This window comes from Colletotrichum aenigma, assembly GCF_013390185.1.
Source record: "Colletotrichum aenigma strain Cg56 chromosome Unknown KSG_Cg56_contig02, whole genome shotgun sequence".
NCBI lineage: Eukaryota > Fungi > Ascomycota > Sordariomycetes > Glomerellales > Glomerellaceae > Colletotrichum > Colletotrichum aenigma.
This window is the reverse complement of record NW_023500908.1, coordinates 4,682,769-4,695,127: the sequence shown is the minus strand read 5'-3', so window position 1 is coordinate 4,695,127 and position 12,359 is coordinate 4,682,769. Positions and strand designations below refer to the sequence as shown.

Below are 12,359 nucleotides of genomic sequence, written 5' to 3'. Positions count from 1 at the left end.
CTCCCCACCAGCTCCAGGTGTTCCAAACCATGCTGCCAAAATCCCCGATATGGAACAACGTGCAAGGAAGGGGGCGCATGAGGGACGGAGGGGCGCAGATGGTTGGTGTCATTGCTTGATCTCAAGGGACATGGATGGATGGATGATGGATGGATTGCTCAAATCAGGCTGCCAGACGCCAGCTGCGTCAGCCCTCTTATATCGCTGCTGTCGTTCCTGTCGTTCTGCCTGGCGTGTCCACGTACCCGCCGTACGTGTGATGCGATAGAGAGTGAGCTGCTTGTCTTTGCTTGGCTCATGTCGGTTTCCCTTGGCACTTGTAACGCCGTACTTCTACGAAGGATTTCCCCAACCCGGCACTAGAACTAACTGTCAATTCTACCGGCGAGTCTTACCTATCCTGCGGTCACGGTTGAGCTCAGCTCCAAGTGGGGTCACGGCGGTTGATTCACACTGCGCATCCATGATTGTGGCAGTGAACTCAGCCAACATCGGGTTCCGGCCGCTGCTCTCAAACCACAACAACACAGCACCTACTTATTTGAATTGTTCGTGAGGCCTCACAACCACTCACATACTTGAAGATCCTCCTCTCTGGTACTCGGCAGTTCCACCGTTGCAACTCTCCTGGATCAAAAAGGCCCTTAGTAGCGGACTAGCGGGCGACTAATCAACGCAAAGGAGGACGTGTTTTATGGCCCTTCATCCGATCGCTGGGCGTCTCATTCCGTCAGCAACGTCACCCACTCACTGAACTTTGTTTCAACTCCGACGACGCTCTTCTGCCGTCCGGCCGTTGACAGTGTCCCTGTAAAAGAAGGCCCGAGCATCCCTCCTGCACCTCCAACTTCACACTATCCTCATTGCCAAAACATTCATCGCCACTGCCGAGCTTCTTCTTCCTTCATCCTCCCTCTTACCCGTCCGTCAGCAGCCCACCTCCCTTCACCTAAACAAGCTTATCTCCTTCTCCCTGGGGTAACGTAGTCAGCCGGTCATTAGAGCCACCAAAGGACACTCAATGACACGATGACTGTCCTCTCAAACCCCGAACAAGCGAACAACACCTCATCCTCTGGGGGCTCCCCACCGGAGGACAAGCCGTACCACTCAAAACGGCCTCACAAGAAGTCGAGAACAGGCTGTCGGAATTGCAAGACCCGCAAGGTCAAGTGCGATGAGGCTCGCCCGACGTGTCGCAACTGCGTGCTCCGCAAAGCCGAATGCGTCTACCCCGGACCGGCCCACTCCCACGGCGACCACGCTCCGGGGTCTCCCTCATCCACCTCCGGCTCAAGCTCATCGCGTGCCCACACTCCGGGCCAGAGCGGCGATGAGGACTTTAACGCGATGGTCGTCAAGGAGCCAATGTACATCGCCTCGAATCAGCATGACGCAATCGATATGAAGCTGCTATGGTTCTATACCACGAATACCTTCAGCTCCTTCGCCACGCAGGCCGGACGAGTGAAGCGGATCGACGACATTCTCAAGATCAAAATCCCCGCACACGCTTTTGAGAGCCCATTCCTCATGGATTGTCTTCTGGGCACGTCGGCACTCCAGCTCCAGCATCTCGGACAAGACATCGCTCCCTCACGAGCATTGCGTTATCGGGCCCGCGCATTCGAGGGGTACCGCAAAGCCGTCGAGGAATTCAAGCCGGAAACATTCCCCGCTCTCATCGCCACTTCACTTCTTCTTACCGCTCTATCATCGCAAATGTTCCGCGAAGAAGGCACCAAGGATTTGTATATCATCGACTGGATGATAGTCTGGCGCGGCATCGGTCTCATGATCGATATGGCCACTCCGCAGACAGTCTGGGAATCGGGCATGGCTGAGCTCTTCTTCCGGCCGCCAATCGACCTCGACAAGGCCGCGCTGCACATTCCAAACAGTTTACTTTTCATGATCTCATCGATCAAGCCCGGTGATCCGGACTACGAAGATGTGCCAGTTTACTACGACACGCTCAAATACCTGGGCTCACTCTACTCCGAGCTCGTACACGGCTTCGGGCCAATCATGACCCTTCGTGTTGTGACATGGTTCACATTTATACCGAAAGGTTTTGTCGAACTGGGTCGGCAAAAACGGCCTCGGGCTTTGGTCATCTTGGCACACTACCTCATGTTTATGAAGTCGGTACAGAATTTATGGTGGATCGATGGTATCGCGGACCGAGAAATTGCAGGAATTGCAAAGTACTTGGGCGAGAATTGGGCAGACGAACTCGCGGCACCACGCCTGGCATTACTCCTGAACGACCGCACCGACGTCGCGCGCCTTTTACTCAACGACCCCGAGTGGGAATCGCCCGGCGACTTTTACAGCGAACCCACAAGAGACCCTCGTGCAGAGGCTCTCACATGGGTTGACGACACCGGTAAACGGTATAAATCTATGCCCAAGACCGTGGGTGCCTTGTATCCGTCGGATCCAGCACCGAGAACGAAGGCGTGGGAAGGGGAGAATTACTATCAAGATAAGTTGTTACTTTCAGCGCCAAATAGAGATTACGCGGAGTCCGTTTTGCAGGCCATGGACATGGGGGTTCAGGATATGGATATGTCCAGGTGACATTGAATGGGACTGGCTCTACTGGGGGCGGTTGGGGTGGCGGCGTTTGGCTACAATACCCAGTTGAAAACTTGACATGCCTACAAAGATACTGAGACGTCAATTAAACAGCGAGTTTGAGTTTTCGAATACGATCAGGCAGTTCCAGTAGCATCGCCACTATGAATGATGTGGGGAGCAAAATCACTTCATTTGGACCCAGTGAGGAGCTCCCGCAGGATCATGTGCAGGCAAGGTACATATTTCTTGGGGTTCTACTCAAGTTGGATAAGAGGCAATTGCCTTTTTATAATCAACCAAAAATTTCGACATAGTACATGGATCTTTCCTAAGACGTTGTGCGAGTGAAGATACAAAGGCGACCAGGAAAAGCTCAAAGAAAGACATTGTGAAAATATTACGGCTGCATGAGAAGGAACGGAAGGAGAGCCGAGGGTAGAAAAGGAAGCTTTGTAATTTTACCAGGAAGACTTAGGCTTATATTGCTTCTCCGGCCGCACCCTCAATTCTGTCTCGTTCTTCCCACACTTCCAGCCCGAACTCTCTTCAGAACCAGCTCTTTCCATCGTGCCAGTGATACGAAACGCTGTTGGGCGCCATGAGAGCACCGCATCCCGGGAAGCGACATGCAATGCGAACGTCCCGGGGCTTTGGCACATACGGGGCTGCCTCGGAGTGCTCCTTCTTCCGGTGATTGATAAGATCCTTCTCCCGGCTGTAGCCCTTCTTGCCGGTCTTGATACATCCGGCAACATTGCAGGGAAATGGAATGAAGTCATGAGCTTCCTTCATGTGCTTGGTGTACTCCGCCTGCATGCTGAAGGGCTTTGTCAAACCCTGCTCTTCTGCGCTAAGGTCTCTGAAGGAATCTCCCCGATGGAACTCGCATCCTGAGTAAGAACACACTGGAGGAACTATATACTGGCCGCGACGGGAAGGAAGGATATCGCCAAGCTTTTCCTCGGCTTCGAACTTGTGATGCCCTCTGATATGCTGAACCAGGTGATCCCTTCTCTTGAATCCGTTCTTCCCGCGGTGTTTCTTGCAGAATGAACACGGGTACTTCGGCATTTGGTTTCCAAGAGAGTCAAGGTGTCGATTGAGAACATCCAGTCGAGCAAATTTTCGGCCACATACACAGGCAAATGGACTATGCTGCGCTTCATTGGCGTGTTGCTGTAGCTTTGCCTTGCTCTTAGACACTTCCTTGCACTCTGCGCAAGAGAATGGATGGCTTGTCTCTAAGCGCCGATGACCCTCGAGGTGAGGCCTGCGCGGGTGGGCGTCTCGTTCGGCCTCAGCAACGAACCGCTCTTTACATCCAGCGGCGTTGCATCGGTATGTCTTGTGCCCTTTATTTCTTGCGTGGTAGCTCAGGTCCCAATCATATACGGCGCTGTAGCTGCACTCTACGCATGAGTACTTCAATGAAGACGTCGCGTTCACACACTGCTCTCGTGTGAGGTTGGATCTTCAGGCCCAATAGGGGCATCGTTAGTCTCCTCTTCGATGTGCATCGACAGGGCGACATGATCCATAACAGAACTTCTTAATCGCATAAGATAAGTGACTGGACAACATTGGAAGAATATGTTCGACTTACAGCCAGTCTCACCACTGAAAGGGGGGGGGGCAGTTGGTTCTCCTGAATTTCAAAATTCGAGGCAACCATCGCTGGTTGATGGGTCGCGTTTGCTTGGGTCCGGTTACTGACACCCTTTTTGTTAGCAAGTGGTTAAAAAAATCAAAAAAATCTCACGGATCCAAGGGTGCTGCAGGGCCAGGACTGCCGCCACCAACGTGGCCATCGTCGTATCCAATGGGGTTGAGAAGGTCCATGAAACCCATGTCGGTGGCGTAGGCGTCGCTGTCCAATTCGGCGAGGAACTTGTCGAACTCGGCGGAGCTGAGGAAGTCAGACATTGTGATGGAAGTTGTGGGGGGTAGTGATGCGTTGAAGCGGCGAGTGAAATCAGGCTGTGAGACGCTGCGTGCGAGAGACGAGGGTGTTGTTGCTGGTGCGTCTGGTGAAGGTGCGGGTAGGGGGAAACACTATGCTTATATCTTTCTGGGATGAAGCCCGTCGCTGCTTTAACACAGTATCGGCAAGGTGCAGGACCTGAGCAGGGCGGTAATGTTGGTTCTGCTGGTCGATGAGTGTCGATGTACGTGATAGGTCGAGAGGCCAAGCCGCCTTCCACCCTATTTGTGTGGACGAAGAGAAACTGACACCCTTTTTGCATGTCTACCGGGGAATGAGGCTGTATAAACAGAATTGAGGGTTCCGGTTGGCAAACTCATGAGCAACTGGCAGTATCCAAAAGATGGCTAAGCAGCAACCGGGACTGCGGGCGCTTTTATTATCTGCCTGATTCGGCTACTTTAATGTAGAGAGTGGGATGTTTCCGCAGATGTTGGTCCGTGGTGAAAGATGTCTCATTGACACGAGAACAAAACGTGACGGCGGCAGGAGATAAATGGCAGGCCTATTTTGAAGGTTGTTGAGTGTGAATTGGTATTGCCTATTGGGACCACACCAGGTCTTAGAGCTCCTTACATGCATAGTAAGGAAGCAAGAGTCCAAATACAGAACAGGGGAAAGGAGACAGAGACTGGAGAGAAATAGCGGCAAGTAATACAACGGGCGACGACACCATGAGTTCTGCAAACACAATCAGACATAGGATATAATGCATTCAAATACAAAAACTCCAATTCAAGACATGCAAAAACATTATACCTTTTCCAAGCCAATTTATCATCCACCTATGGTATTTTCAACAAACTTCATCACAATCCTCCATGCAGTGTTAGCATAAGAAAAGACATGTACAATATCCACCAATTTCTACTGCTCAAACAACGGCGCCGCGGGGTTACCCATGAGCACCTTGAACGTCTCCTCGATCTTGTCCAACAGGTCCTTGGCATGTCCCTTCCACGACTCGAACGTCACAATCTCGATGGTCAGCTTGTCGCCCTGGGGGAAGGCCTGGATCTTCCACTCGCGCAGCGGCTCCTGGTGCGGGTAGATGGTCTCCATCCTGCTGCTGGCCGACGAGAAGCCGAGCGTCTCGACGTGCTCGACGTCCTGGTGCACCACGGTGTCGAACCAGTCCACCGACTCGGGCCAGTCGGTGCACAGCTTCGCAATCTCCTTGAGACCGATGCCCTCGTGCGCCGAGCTGGAGATGTGCTGCTCCTGCACGAGGTTGAGCAGGTCGAGGACGGTCCAATCGTCCTCGAACTTGACGCGCACGGGGACGTACTGCCAGCAGGGGCCGACGACCATGTCCGCGTTGGGGAAGTCGATGTTGCGGCCGCTGACAACCTCGCCAAAGGTGACGTCGCGGGTGTTCTGGAGGCGGGCAAGGGTGAGGGCCCAGGCGGCGGTGGGAAGGGTGGCGATGGTGACGTCCTTGGAGCGGGAGGAGATGTCGAAGGTGCGGTCGATGGCGTAGTGCTGTCTCTCCGTGACGGGGGTATCGGGCTTGAGGACGTTGACGGAGGAGCCCTGCAGAAGGTCCTTCCAGTAGTCGATGCTCTGGGGGATGTTGGACTTCACGACGTGGCTGACAAAGGAAGAGAAGGGGAGGGCCTTGGGGACGGGCTTGCCCTCGTGCAACGCGGAGAGCTGGTGGAGCATCAAAGGCAAGCAGATCTCATCGTACTGGGCGTGGGAGACGCGGAAGATTAAGGCTGATTGGCCGTTGACGCTGTGGACGAAGAACCACTTGACGAAGATGGAGCCGAGGGGCATGCGAGTCTGGACATCGAGATTGCAGAGTTGGTGGGTGAAGGCCTCGACGTCTCCGTCGATCTCGTACACCTCGACAGGAGTCTTGACGTCCTCGAGGACGACGCTCACGCAGGTACTGTTGTGCTGGACAAAGACCGAGCGAAGGACCTCGTTGCGGGAGACCAGCTCTTGGCAGCTCTGGAAAAGACGCGGGCGGTCAACATCGCTCTCGAAGTACATGGCCTCGTATCGTGCGGAGAATCTGGGGATCTCAATAGTTCCCTTGACGGCGACCTCCTGGAGTGGTCTAGCAGGGAAGGCATCGACAATCTTCCATGACTGGTCAGCCAGAAGGGGGCGCAGGCTCTCAGTCACATCGGCACCAGGATTCTCCAGCAACTCGAAAGGCACGACAGCCTTTGTCTCCTCCGAGCTCTGTGTAGGCTCCGAGTCTTGAAGAACGGAGGCCATGTCGTAAAGTGTCCTCTTGGAGAAGACCTGGTTGACAGTCAGGGTAAGGCCGGCCAGGCGGGCCTCGGAGACGAGCTTCATGGCACCGATGGAATCACCACCAAGTCTGAAGAAGCTGTCGTTGAGACCGACATCATTCTCTGGGAGCTTGAGGACACGGCTCCAGAGAGATCTCAGGCGTCTCTGCTTGGAAGACGTAGCAGAGATGCGCTTCGTAGGAGCCTTGGGTGCGACCACAGTCTTCTTGAGGTCGCTCTTCTTTCCGGCATACTCGATGGTTCCATCAGGGTTGAACTTGGCAAGACGATCGGTCTTGTAGAATTTGGCACCATCTGTCTTCTCGGCCCACGAGGCTTGGTCGAGCGTGGGAAGTGTCAGCTCGGTCTTGCTGACAACAACGAGCTCACCAACGACTCCGGGAGGCGTAAGAAGAGTAGAGTCGCTGGGGTTGACAATCCATGCGGCCTCAGCCTCAGGGTACTCCGCCTTGACGGCAGAAAGGCTCTCGGTACTCAAGCGTGACACTTCAGTCTGGTCGTCTTGTGTAAGGTACTTAACATCAGCGAGGGGAGTGTCAGTAAGATGGCACATTTGCTGAGCCACCTGGGAGAACTGAGCCAGGGCCTTCTCCATCAAGGGCTTGCCAACAGTCTTGGAATCGAAACTGGCCATCACCAAAAAGCCCTTAGGATCGGTAGAGCAGACCAACATGAGTGCGTAGGTGTTGAACTTGAGGGCCTCCTGAGCGGCCTCGGCGTCACCGGCAGGGACCAGGCGGTTGGCAGGGTACTTGTTGAACTCCTCCTGGTCGAGGTCATCGGCGCTGGGGTGGAGTACGATACCAGTGCGGAGCTCACAAGCCTCGAGGGCATCAGGGCTGAGACGGCGAATGTGCTGCAAACCAGTGTGCTCGTAAGGAATTTGCTGAACGGTCTGATCCTGGATATCGTGGAGGAAGTCGTTGACGGAAGTCTCACCGTTGACCTGGACGCGGAAGGGAACGGTGGTAATCATGGGACCCTCGATTTCCTCAGCACCCCTAATAGGAGCGTTACGTCCAGTGAGCGTCTCACCAAAGACGACATCTGAAGATCCAGTGTAGTGGGAGGCAACGTACGCCCACGCACTGCGGATGACAGTTGCAACGGTAACGCTAGAAGCCGGGCGGCCAGTCAAGGGAACGTAGACCTCAAGAAGAGAGTCGGCCTGGGTCTGGTAGCCCTCGTAAGGCAGAGCAGGGAACTGAGTGCCCGTGGCTCCCTGAAGTTGTTCGCGCCAGTAAGTCTCGCCAGCGGCGCGGTCCATGCCGTTGAGATACTTGATGAAGTCCTTGAACTCCGAAGGACGCTTGATCTCCTCGCCGTCAAAGGCCTTGTTGACCTTCTCGACGACCAAAGGCATAGACCAGCCGTCGTATAGAGCGTGGTGCATGGTCAAGACGAAGTGAACCTTTCCAGTCTCCTTGTCGGTGATCATGGCGTATCTGACGAGAGGCTTGCCCAGATCTGTGGACTCATCGCGATCCTTGACAAGATAGTCCTGAAGGTCGTCACCGACAAACCAGGAGATTTCCTCCTTGACAACGACCTGAGCGAGGCCGCGACCAGGAACCTGGACGATTCTGGTGCGGAGGATAGGGCAGTCTGCGGAAGCGACGTCAAAGGCCTTGCGAAGTCTGTCTGCAGTCCCAGCCTCAGGAAGATCGACGACTCTCTGGGCAGTGTATGCCGCCTTGACCTTGGCAGAGAGAGCCATCAGACCCTCCTGAAGGGGCGTGCAGGGATAGATGTCCTCGATGGCAGACTCTTCGATACCGCAAAGCTTGGCAGAGTCAGCGCGGGCATCCTCAGGGGTCCATCCCTCCTCAAGGAGAGAGAAAGGAGCGATGGCGACATCGTCATCCTTGGAGACCTTCGTCGCGTTTTGGGTCATCTCCTTAAGCGTAGGGAAGTTGAAGATGGTCGCAACAGTAAGAGCGATTCCCTCTTCTCTGGCAGCAGCGACAAGCTTCATCGCTCTCAGGGAGTCACCTCCAAGCGCGAAGAAGCTGTCGTGCAGGCCGATGGTGGCGTCGCCACCGAGAATCTTTGTCCAGACTTGCTGCAGCGCCTTCTCCATCTCAGTTTCGGGTTCGCTCTTCTCGGTAGGAGCGACACGAAGGCGGGCGACTTGCTCGCGGGTCATAGAAGCACCGAGTTCACGAAGCTTCTTGCGGTCAATCTTGCCAGAGACGAGAGACGGCATCTTACGAAGAGGGATGTAGGCTGAGGGGACCATGTAGCGAGGGATCTCAGCGCCGAGGGCGATATCGATCTCGGCGATGGCTTGGCTGAACTCAGGTGAGAAAGTGGTCACATCGCCCTCGGCATCGGCAGATTCAACAGGGTTCTGCTCGACGACAAAGGCGACGAGAGTGGGCTCGCTGCCACCAGGCTTGATAACCTCGGCAACGATCTTGACGCCAGAGGGCATCTTACCCCTGAGGTGATGCTCGACTTCAGCCAGCTCGATTCTCTGACCACGGAGCTTAACCTGCTGGTCCTTGCGACCGACGAAAGCGATGGCACCAGTACCGTCAGGGTCGTAGCGAACCAAGTCACCAGTCTTGTAGAGACGACCTTGTCTGCCACGGGCAGGTCCTCCACCTGCAAGAAGCCAGGTGGGATCCTCGATGAACACCTCATCGGTCTTAGCTTTGTCACCGAGATACCCAGGACCGACAACGGGGCCTTCGACAAGAAGTTCACCCACGGCGCCGACGGGCATCAGGCGGTTGTGGTCATCGGGGTCGGTAATCCAGGTGAGGCCACCAACACCCTTTCCAATGTTGGTGGACAACTTGACGTTGTTGTTAATGGTGCAACCGACGGTGCATTCTGAAGGACCGTAGGCAATGACGACACTAGTGGTCTTGCTCCATGTTGAAGCGTCGCCTGCTGAGACGGCCTCACCTCCAAGACCAAGGACCTCGAGAGAGGGGATGACGTCCGCGTCCAGAACACGAGCGACTGAAGGTGTCATGTGAGCCATGTTACACTTGCTGTTGCGGATGGCACCGCTAAGGTCGTTCATGCGCTCCTCGTCAGAGGGAATGCAGAGGCAGCCGCCCGCGGCGTACGTGCAGAGCATGCAGTCAATGCTGACATCGAAGGCGTAGGAAGCGAAATCGAAGCAACGAGTGTGGGCGCAGTAGCCGACAGCGTCGCCACGGGGAATAGCACCGCTGGTGAAGTTCTCGTGAGAAATCACAACACCCTTGGGCTTACCAGTGCTACCGGAAGTGAACTGGATATAAAGAGGAGAGGTAGTTGGCACAACGGGCAGCTCAGGGGCAAGCTCCAGAGAGTCAGACTTGATGACCTCCTCGGAGGCAATGATGACGATTCCATCTCCCGCAATACGACGGCCGAGCTCGCTTTGAAGCTGGGAAGTAACGATGATCGTCGCTCCAGTTTGTTCCACGATGGTGCGCAGACGGGCCTCAGGCTGACTAGGGTCGGTGAGAGCGAAGGCAGCACCAGCCTTCATGACGGCGAGGAGAGCAACCGTCGTCCATCTTGACTTCTCGAAGCACATGGGCACCGTCGAGCCGACGGTGACGCCGCGATGCACCAGATGGCGCGCCAGGCGGGTAGAAAGCTCTTCTACCTCACCGTAGGTGAAGTTTCCGTCCCATGACTCGATCGCTGGCCTGTCCGGACCGTTCGCGGCCACTTCTGAGATGATATCCTGCATGCACCGTTGAATGTTTGGTGGCAGCTCGGCGTTCCAGGTCCAAATCTGCTCGAGGTCCTTCGCGGTAGGGCCGACGGTGTCTCCGACGAGGCGATCGGGGTTTTCGAGGATTGTAGTGAGGATCTCGATGAAGGCGTCAAGCTGGGAAATGGCAGTGCGGTATGTCAGGGCGGCGCGGTCCCATTGAGCCTTGATCACCATCTGCTTCTCAAGGACTGTCGCTTCGATCTGGTATGTCCACTGAGACGACAGATCAGCATACGTGAATTCAGGAAGTTGGTGAAATTAGGACTATGAACGGGTCTACGTACGTCATGAGATCTCTTGGAGGGCGTCTTCTCTGCGCCATTTTGCGCGGGCGTTCCATTGTTGAAGTATATCACCGGGACAGTTTGCGCTTCACCGTCCGACTCGTTCGCGTCGAGATCTTTGATGACCTGAAGGGCTTCGGCTATCGAGTTTTCCTTGCTGAACGGTACTTCACTCAGGTTTAAGCTGTTGTGGGTGGCAGAAGACGGTTGTTGGCCTTCGCGGGTTCTGAAGCCCCAGTTTACACGGCTAAGGCCGTCATCGTTGTTGCGGTAGAGCACAAGGAGCCAAGCAAGGAGCAGCTCAAGCTTGTAGGCGGCGACATCGGTCTCGGCGCCATCACGGGGCGCAACAGCAATGGTTCTCGTCGAGGACGGGTCAACGGTGCCGTTTGTGAGGCCGTTGGCACCATTGGCGTGGTCAGCCTCTTGGTAGGCGGTTCCGCCACCTTCGCCGTCCCGCAAATGCATGGTTCGTGTCTGGTTATCTTTGGTCGAAGGCGGGGGAGGGGTAACGAGCGTTATGAGGTAAGGTGAGGACCGACTTGCAGCATTTCACAAGCTGACAAGACGAGAACTTCCTCTGGAACGGTTTGGAGTTGAGGTTCCTGAAATTTTGTGACGAGATCAACCAGCAGGGTGGAGAGCTACCCTATTCTGCGCGCGAAGTTCAGTTGGATGAACCATAAGAGGCTCTTATGTGCAACACTGCAGGTCTTTGGGCGGCATCCTTGCATGGCGCCCTGGAGAGCTTCCCGACTCATTCAGGATCGACGAACCCCATGGCCGGTACCGCGGCCGAAGCGACGTTCCCTCGCAAACCCGAGCTGCGGCGGGGAGGGTCAGCGGAGAGCTTGTGAAAGGCGCAGGACACACACAGGCCATTCATTTCGCGATGAAGCGCAGATGCGAGCCACAACGGCGCAACGTGCCTAATCCATGAAGCAGTCCGGGTGGGTAGGGTAATGTACCGAGTTGTAGATACTATGTAGGTACCGAGCAAGAATGGACGCGAACGAAAGGGCCGTACTATGCAGCATTATGCCATCGTGCTAGACGATGCCACATTAGCGGAAGAACGTCAGATGCGAATGAATAGAGCACACCCACGCGTTACCAATAGGGCAGGAGTTTCATGACAGACCTTTTGCACTAGGACGCCATCTCATCATACGTTGGAGGAAAGGGGGGGCGTGTGGTGGTGATGTCGTGGGTCAGAATGCTACCCTGCAAACGAGGAAGGAGGGGCTACAAGTACAGGACGGTACCTGACAAGCGGGACCGGGGGGTGTGGTGTGTGGATGTTGAAGAACGGATCTGATTAGCAGCGCCAAGGAGCGTGTCCGCTTGTGGGCCGGAGGCGAGGGCCGGGGACAGCGCCGTCATGGAACCGTCCACGGCATCTATGATCCATCCGTCCAGTGTCTGTGTCCAGTGTCTGTGAGAAAATTTCTCGCCGTCGACGGCTCCCTGTAATTGCGCACAAACAAAAAGCCTCTCGCTCTTCTTTCCATCGCGGATCT

At 55.2% G+C, this 12,359-nt stretch overlaps 2 protein-coding genes across 2 annotated transcripts; one reads left to right on the top strand and one right to left on the bottom strand.

Annotated features, from left to right (window-relative positions):
• Positions 1-1,029: 1,029 nt before the first annotated feature.
• Positions 1,030-2,583, top strand: CGCA056_v003286 (Sterol regulatory element-binding protein ECM22; the record flags this gene model as incomplete). Its single annotated transcript, XM_037318543.1, has 1 exon — positions 1,030-2,583. One exon carries the CDS (start codon positions 1,030-1,032, stop codon positions 2,581-2,583), a length of 1,554 nt encoding a protein of 517 aa, XP_037182942.1.
• Positions 2,584-5,431: 2,848 nt separating this feature from the next.
• Positions 5,432-11,307, bottom strand: NPS1 (Nonribosomal peptide synthase 1; the record flags this gene model as incomplete). The annotated part of the gene is made up of 2 exons (XM_037318542.1): positions 5,432-10,768; positions 10,840-11,307. The coding sequence occupies 2 exons, from the start codon at positions 11,305-11,307 to the stop codon at positions 5,432-5,434; spliced, it is 5,805 nt and encodes a 1,934-aa protein (XP_037182941.1).
• Positions 11,308-12,359: the final 1,052 nt, after the last annotated feature.